At 33.8% G+C, this 7,816-nt stretch overlaps 1 protein-coding gene across 4 annotated transcripts in view; it reads left to right on the forward strand.

Annotated features, from left to right (window-relative positions):
- LOC110442546 (solute carrier family 23 member 2-like) overlaps positions 1-2,818 on the forward strand; it is a 46,396-nt gene extending 43,578 nt beyond the window's left edge. For all 4 annotated transcript variants that reach the window (XM_021486200.1, XM_021486198.1, XM_021486199.1 and 1 more), the window contains 3 exons: positions 769-1,042; positions 1,433-1,528; positions 2,586-2,818. In XM_021486200.1, coding sequence (XP_021341875.1) covers positions 769-1,042; positions 1,433-1,528; positions 2,586-2,794 — 579 coding nt within the window. In that variant the 3' untranslated portion in view covers positions 2,795-2,818. The remainder of the gene's footprint in view (positions 1-768; positions 1,043-1,432; positions 1,529-2,585) is intronic.
- Positions 2,819-7,816: the final 4,998 nt, after the last annotated feature.

Here is a 7,816-nt window from a genome sequence, read left to right on the forward strand (position 1 = left end):
GACCCCTGCGGTTCAAGAAATGGTACAGCTAGATTATCATATTCTATGGTGTAGTTATCATAAATTGTTAATAACTGGTTTTTAGGTTTATGAAAGCTTATAGTTGAATGGAAATGAAAGTATTGTCTAATTACACCCTGTAATATGACATAATACTCATTTCAACATCTGTTAACATGGCAACTCAATGGAGGCCTCTGATTAGTTGAATGTCAGATATTGTGGTCCCAGTTGGTTTAGAACATAGATCTTGTCTGGTTTTGAGGAAATTTCATATATAGATGTACTAATGCATTAAGTTGTAATGACTTAAAATATAAATCCAGGTGAGCGATACAGGTCCAATTGACCTCTTGTTTAGCGTCGAATTAATCAATGCGGGTAATGTATGCGTGCGCGCTTGAGGTGGTACGTTGCTGTTTTCTTCGGAGCCCATCACGGTAAAAGGGCACGATTGCGGAGGTGATCAAACCCGCTGGCTTTGTTATTAATTTATTCTTGTTTATTGAAACATTGCATCAAAAACATTCCGTATCTTGCAATTACAATTGTACTTACTATTGTTATAATGACCTTTTTTCCATTGTTGTTAAAGTTGAAGAATAATGTCATCACTCTGAATTTCAAATTAAATGAAATTCAGAAATGTTTGAGAAGAAATAAATTAGCCTTCTATGCGACTGTAGCTGTAATAAAGGGACATATTACTTTTATGTTGTATTCATAATTCGGTTAATAATTACACGATTGTATCATATAACGTAACAGGTAGCCAGTCGAAACGTGTTCCTTTGGGTCGGTCTGATCTACATGCTATTTGGTATGGTGGGAAAAGTGTCAGCCGTATTCATCACAATGCCCTATCCGGTCCTAGGAGGCGCCATGATTATCATGTACGGCATGTTTAACGGAATAGTTCTATCAAACCTCCATTCTGTCTCGCTTTCGTCCACCCGTAATCTAGCGATCATCGGGATCGCCATCTTGGTTGGTCTAATGGTACCCTATTGGCTGGAGAAAAATCCACATGACATCAACACAGGTGGGGAGATTACTAGCATTATAATCGATACCAAATGCAAATAAATGATTTACGTGGTAAACTTGCCGTAGCCACTTTTCAAGTTGACGTTTGTCTTTTACCTTTTCGTTTGTTGGATGTCATGTCCTTTAAAATTGTTCTATCTAATTTGTATTGGTCCTAATGACCTCTGTGGTGTTGATGGCCGTGAGGAATTCGATAATAATAATAAATATTATGTGGTAAAGCGAACATGCGATACTAAACAAAAACCTGTCAGACGTTTTAGAACACATGTGTATGTACTGTCTTACGCACATTTCGGAAGTATGTATATGTTTTATTATCCATAGGTCATCCACAAGTAAAATGTGTCGGACTGTGTAAAACATCTTGATAATTGTTGTTTAGGTAATGCTTACTACGACAGTATAATTAAGAACCTGCTCGCCAATCCTAACCTGTGCTGTGGAATCCTAGCATGCTTTCTCGATAACACTGTTCCAGGTACGTTCACTCACTTGTTTATATATGTTTCCGGAATTTAAACAAACTCTTACCATATATACAGCAGTGATGTTATATACTTGTCTTTGATTTTCCTTAAATGTCTATAATATCTTTTAAAAAAAATCCCTTTTTAATTGATTTATAGAAATAAATTTCCTATGTGAAAACAAGTTTAAGTACATGTAATTCGAACCCATTCTTGTTTACATTACTAAGCATGGTCAATATGTCCGAATTAGAGATCATATCAATTTCATTTTCTCATTGATAACATAATTCTGTAAATAATTACTGAGCTACAAAATTATGTTATCAATGAGAAAATGAAATGTATATGATCATGATTTTGTAAATAATTACTGAGTTAAGTCGCCGCGGCAATTGTAACGAAAGATGCTACAGTTGGATGCCGGCTGCCCAATGATGCGTCAATATTTTCAGCAGAAGCCCATTCTATCTATCTCAGACTTGAGCACATTAAATCAAATGGTGTACCACAGTCAGTTATCTATTCTGATTCTCTATCTGTTCTACAAAGCCTTCGAAACAAAACTGTGAAGAATATCTCCATTTGAAAAATCTAAACAGTATTGCATAATCTTACTTAAAAATGTCATATAACCTTTTGCTGGGAGCCCGGACAGACGAGAATAACAGGTAATGAAAAGGCAGATCATATTGCTACCACCTGAAGATTTTAAACTTCATTTTACTGATTTAAAGCCACTTATTACACCATTTATAAGGTCACAGGCGAGACTAGGTTGTCCTCGCCCGTCTCCGGATGGGCCATTCATACATTACCCATTGTTATTTACTAAAACGTGATGTCGAGACTCAATGCCTTTATAGATAACTCCTCGATGTTGTGTTAGCAGCACGAAGGGTAAACGTTTCATTTGCCTAAAAGTATATATTTGGTTCGACTTAAAATCGCCAGAAAGTTTTGATGAATTTTCTCGTCTTTAAAAAATGGGGTCGTTTTAACAGTTGAGTTTGGCCTTTTTAAAACTTATTTCTTTTTACAATTCATTCTGCTTTATTTCTTAAATAGGAACTATAGACGAAAGAGGGATTGGCGGTTGGCTGAAGCCTTACGAAGTTCAGCGTAGCCAGTACAGTGAGGGACAGGAGGTATACATGCCTCTCATTCCCAAAAAGTGGCTGTCCAATAAAATCATGCGCTACATACCGTTCTGTCCATTTCAATCTCGCAAACTGGAAAATGGTAATACTAATGGTGATACACCATCCTTAATTTAGTATGAGTAATCCAATCAGTTAAACGTTTATTCGCCAATATATGAATATAATTATGTAACCATTAAAAATTCAGAAAACATATCAACTGAGTAATTATTTAAATAGTATTCACCAATGAAAAAACTAGTTATATAAAACGCATTATACAAAATTGAGTGACTTCCCTTTACCTTTTATCTAACAAATATGCAACATGCATTTCATAAATAACTGTTCTTGATAAAGCATAATGATCAAATTATTTGGAGAAAACTTACTACATGTAGGACAAATTGGGTTATCATAATTTAAACATTCAATTCTTACAGTAGAACAGTAGATAATCTGTACATGAAAAACAAAATATCAAAAAGTCATATTTTAAAAAGATATTTTGCACCAGTTTACTTTCAGGATCATTCGTTCAACATGCAGAGTCCATGCTCACATAGAAACATTTAAAATTTCTATTTTATAATGGAGAGGTTATGAAAATATTTCAACACGATATTGATTTTTATTGAATATGTTCTTTGTCGCGTAAATGGCTCAATATGCAGTTACGGTATCATTAATGTAGTAAACCGTTATCATATTTGCATTAACAAATGCCATTTATTGAGCTAAGATTTACCAGACATGCGTCCTTGGAAGAAGTTCATCTGTTGGATCTGTCGACTAATAATTATGAAAGCGGGTCATCTAGAGAAGCAATGGTATGTCGTTATAACATTGTGCGGGAAAGGCAGACGTTATTACGACGTAGCTATGTCGTTTGTCATTTAGGCATTAACGTGTTCTCGCGGTGATCCGTACCGGCTTCCATAATACAAATAACGGATACAATTATTGTTTATTACCTAACCAATATTTCCGTCGATTATTTCATATTCTGAATGTTTTGCTTGCAATAACCAGACGCCAGTCAACAATCATCGGCACATTTTTAACAGTATTGCTTGATCATTTGGATGAATTTAAATATATGTAGATGTTTGTTAAAACCCTACACGTAACCCGTTATATGTTGTAAGGCCTAGTTCGTTACAGTTCATATGGTGAAGGATGCATTTGGAGGCAGGTTACTATTGGTTTTACATTGTTTTTCACCCTTTTTAAATCTCTCTATAACCATCTGTATAGACTGCTAAGTTGTGTATATTATGTTATCGTTGAGAGACGATACACATTCTTACCGGTAACTGCTGAATCCATTTTGTGTGGCATTAATGGATATCCGCTTAAACTTTGACATTGCTTTCATGTCATCTACTCGGCAATACAGATGTTATGAATGATTTACATTAAATTAAATGGTGATGCGTTAGACAATGTTCCGAGTCAAAAGTAGTTTAAGACAACACTTTCTCTTCTAAATTTCGAGTTAAACACTTTCTTTGCATGATGTATTATACATTTTTTATTACGAAATTCTACATCAATCGACGGATGTGTATGTCATACAATTAGGATAATACACCAAAACAGTACACACTGTGAGGGGTATAGGGTTACTTGGGAACAATGTAAGTTTTAAAAGTATAAATTGAGGGGGTATGAAACAGGATGGTGTAACTGTAAACCTTCGGCTATGACACAAATTATACCTCCGACTTTAAAGATGAAATTCAAACAGATTTCACAACATTCATCTTTTAAACCTGTTCTTCATACAGTTAATTAATATCATAATTGGATTCATATGGCAAAAGCGGTATTATTACGCCATTCGTCATCGGTCATGGCATCAATTTTACGTTAATATCTATACGCTTGTATTCTTGCCACTCCCGAATGACGTACAAAGCCAAAATACATTTGCCGAAATCGAAATTTGCAATTGAATTTGCATACTGGCAAATAGCGATTGGGGCACAATGTGCAACACCTGTTTATTAATAGCATTCGTACCAGGTGGGAAATAAAACCCTATTTGTAAGTAAACAGAAAATCGTGTATGTTTGTTTTTTAAGTATTGACAATACAAAACCTTTTTCTAGTGAATGTCAGGAGGATATATATTCTTTGAATACTTTGAATGGTAATATATGATAATGAAAATTGGACAGTTCTTATATTTATAGAGATGTATGTGTCAGTATGACGTTGCATGTACAGAAATGAATAGCAAAATATAAGAATAAATGTATGTAATATAAATAAAAGATCAAGAGCTAGTTCTTTGATAACTAAGAAACTTGGTTAAAGGATTTAGCTCCCCAATTATTGATAATTGACTCCATGTGTGTTATGCGTGTGTTTGTGCCGGAGGCAGTATGTTGGTGTAGTGTTCCCTTCATGCGATTACACGAATATGATGCCGATCCAAAAACACTACCTTACTGAAATACAATGCCGAATGCATCCAGCACAGTTTTAATTAACGACCGATTAACAGGGAAAAACGAACTATTACGTCACGACTTATCTTTACTGATTTTTATTCTTGATATGTATAAGTGATTAAAAAAACATAATATCCTAATTGTTGCACGTGGGTGTGTTATACATACTAAAAACTAAATTGTCATAAAAAAACAACTTAATTATGTGAATGGAAACAAGAATAATATATATATTTTACTTCCAATAAGTCTGCCTATATCATTATGTATTGTAATTAAAAGCTTATCATTTTAATCAGTTTCTATGTTACTTAATTAGTTAAAATAAAATAGCAATACTATTGAACTGTGTCAACATAAGACACATTGACAATAGACTAAATATTTGTGAGACAGGATCCTTTTTACGTTGGTAAATCGAAACCATCCAGAGAGCTTCGATTTTATATGAGATTTTATCATATCTATCGGTCATTCAGTGGGAAATTTGTTCTATATTTTCTCTTGGGTGCTATTCATAAAATGAATTTTTTAAGCGTTATTAAAAACAATAATTAAATAATCTGTCTATTGGTTATGCTCACAGTGACTTTCATATCTGTAACTGTTTCTTTTTGCTGAGAGTACATTGGTATAAGCCTGAAATCTTTCCACGTCATCTAAAGGTGAATTGTCAATGAAGTCTCTTTAAAATCTAAAAGACAATAATAGTGGTGTTAAATGAAGTATAATTTTCTTTGTATATCATTCAGGAAGCTTTTGACAAGACCATCCTGATGCGAAAATAAAATCCTTCTTAATTGCAGAGTGCTTCGAAAATAATGTTTTGTTTCTGGCATAAGTATCAGTACTTTTTCCTTCATAATGACGATTCTGTGCTACGGCTTTCAAGGTTATCTAATCTTGCATTTGCCAATGATGATACATGTACAATCTTGTATTATGACACAAGGGCCCGTATTCATGGAACCGTTCTCATGCTCAAGCATTGATTCTGTGCTCCAACCAGCTATCTTGTTACTCACTTTACTCACGTCAAACGATCAAAATGTCAATTGTGAACAGTGAAACAGTATTCCATTTTAAGTTCCTTCAAAAGGTTTCCATTTCATTGACAAATATTTTTAATCACTCATAACCGGGACAAGAAATTAGACCCGAGCACAAATACCAGGCTTGAGCATGAAAACGGTTTCATGATTACAGGCCCTGGCCACAATTTAACTTTCTATTTTCTCATGGAATTTCCCCTAACGGGATGCAATACTGGCATGAAGGAAAAGTTTCATAAAATATTGGTTAAACTTGGGCCTTGTTCTGTCTCTCATTTTGCTTTAAAACATGCCATTATATTCAGTCAATATACCCCTGTGGTGTTTTGTAATGGTACTCGGAGGATTTTCACACTTGATCATTTTTATAGATTTAAAAAAAGAAGGCAAATGCAAAGCAATGTTGTCACTAGACTTTTATGAATCGTTGTTACAACAATGTAAGCTTCTGAGTAATTAACAAAGCTCCAATAAAAAATGTTATACGTTCGGCATCTGTTTATATATATCAACTTCATTCTTATAGCCGCTGTCATGGTGGCGTAGTAAAGGAGTAAAACGTTTAAAATGTCTTGGTTATCTTATGCAAGAGTCATGAAGTTACCTCTTCGAAGTACTGCAGTTTAAATATATGGAGATGAGGATGTTTTTCGGACTTTCTGGTGATATTTCAATTTCATTAGTGAAACGTAGATTTAAACATACATGAAACAAACCATGTATGTATTTTGTAAATACAAAAATGTATAGTTGTATATATCTTCTGAAATTGTCAGTATCAATGTAAATGCAAATGTTATAAGTGTATACATTTTACTAAGACACGATGTGAATATGGTGGTAAGATGTGCTTGTCCAAAACGATCCAATTCTTAACTGTTTATAATAAATTGTAAACTAAATGTAAGTTCAAACCAGTTTGACACATACCAAAATTATTAATTCCTTTTTGTGATATACAGCTCACAGCGCCTGATATCACCGGGAGTGTTTCCACGTTTATGTAGGATAACACTTGTTTGGTAAGTGTTCAATATCCGCTCCCGGGATTGTTCGGTTTGAAGTGTATTTGACAAAATAAGATCACAGTTATGGTGAGGAAGATATATTAGCATCACAATTTAACTGTTTGGCATATCAAAAAATAACATATCCAAATATAACAAATTAAAAATTCGGATCTTGCATATAATATGTGTAAGGAACAGTCACATGATAGTTGCATGGATTGATATACTGGGAAAAGTTTCCAGAAGATTAGTGTTTTAGGGAACTAAATATTTTTTTTAACTTGAAATCGATAAAGAGAAAGACTGTTATATCTGTTGCATGTTCCCTTCTTATTCAGCTGTGTTTTGTCCGATTGGTATCAAGTTCAGGAAGATTTACAATAATAACTAGGAACTTGTCTGATAGGTACATGCATTTCCATTGACGCAATGTTTCACTACAAGCACCTAATGGAAACATATCACTTAAAACATCCTGATGAAATTGATTCTATAAGCATAGAAACTGATTTTTGTAAGGAGTGTAAGAAAGAAAATACAGATTTATATAACAGTAAATACAAAAATATACTACGGCATCATACTCAAAAACATACGTAACGTTACACTCTGGGTATGCTAATAGGGAGACATAAA

Source organism: Mizuhopecten yessoensis, unplaced genomic scaffold, assembly GCF_002113885.1.
Source record: "Mizuhopecten yessoensis strain PY_sf001 unplaced genomic scaffold, ASM211388v2 scaffold716277, whole genome shotgun sequence".
Classification (NCBI taxonomy): Eukaryota; Metazoa; Mollusca; class Bivalvia; order Pectinida; family Pectinidae; genus Mizuhopecten; species Mizuhopecten yessoensis.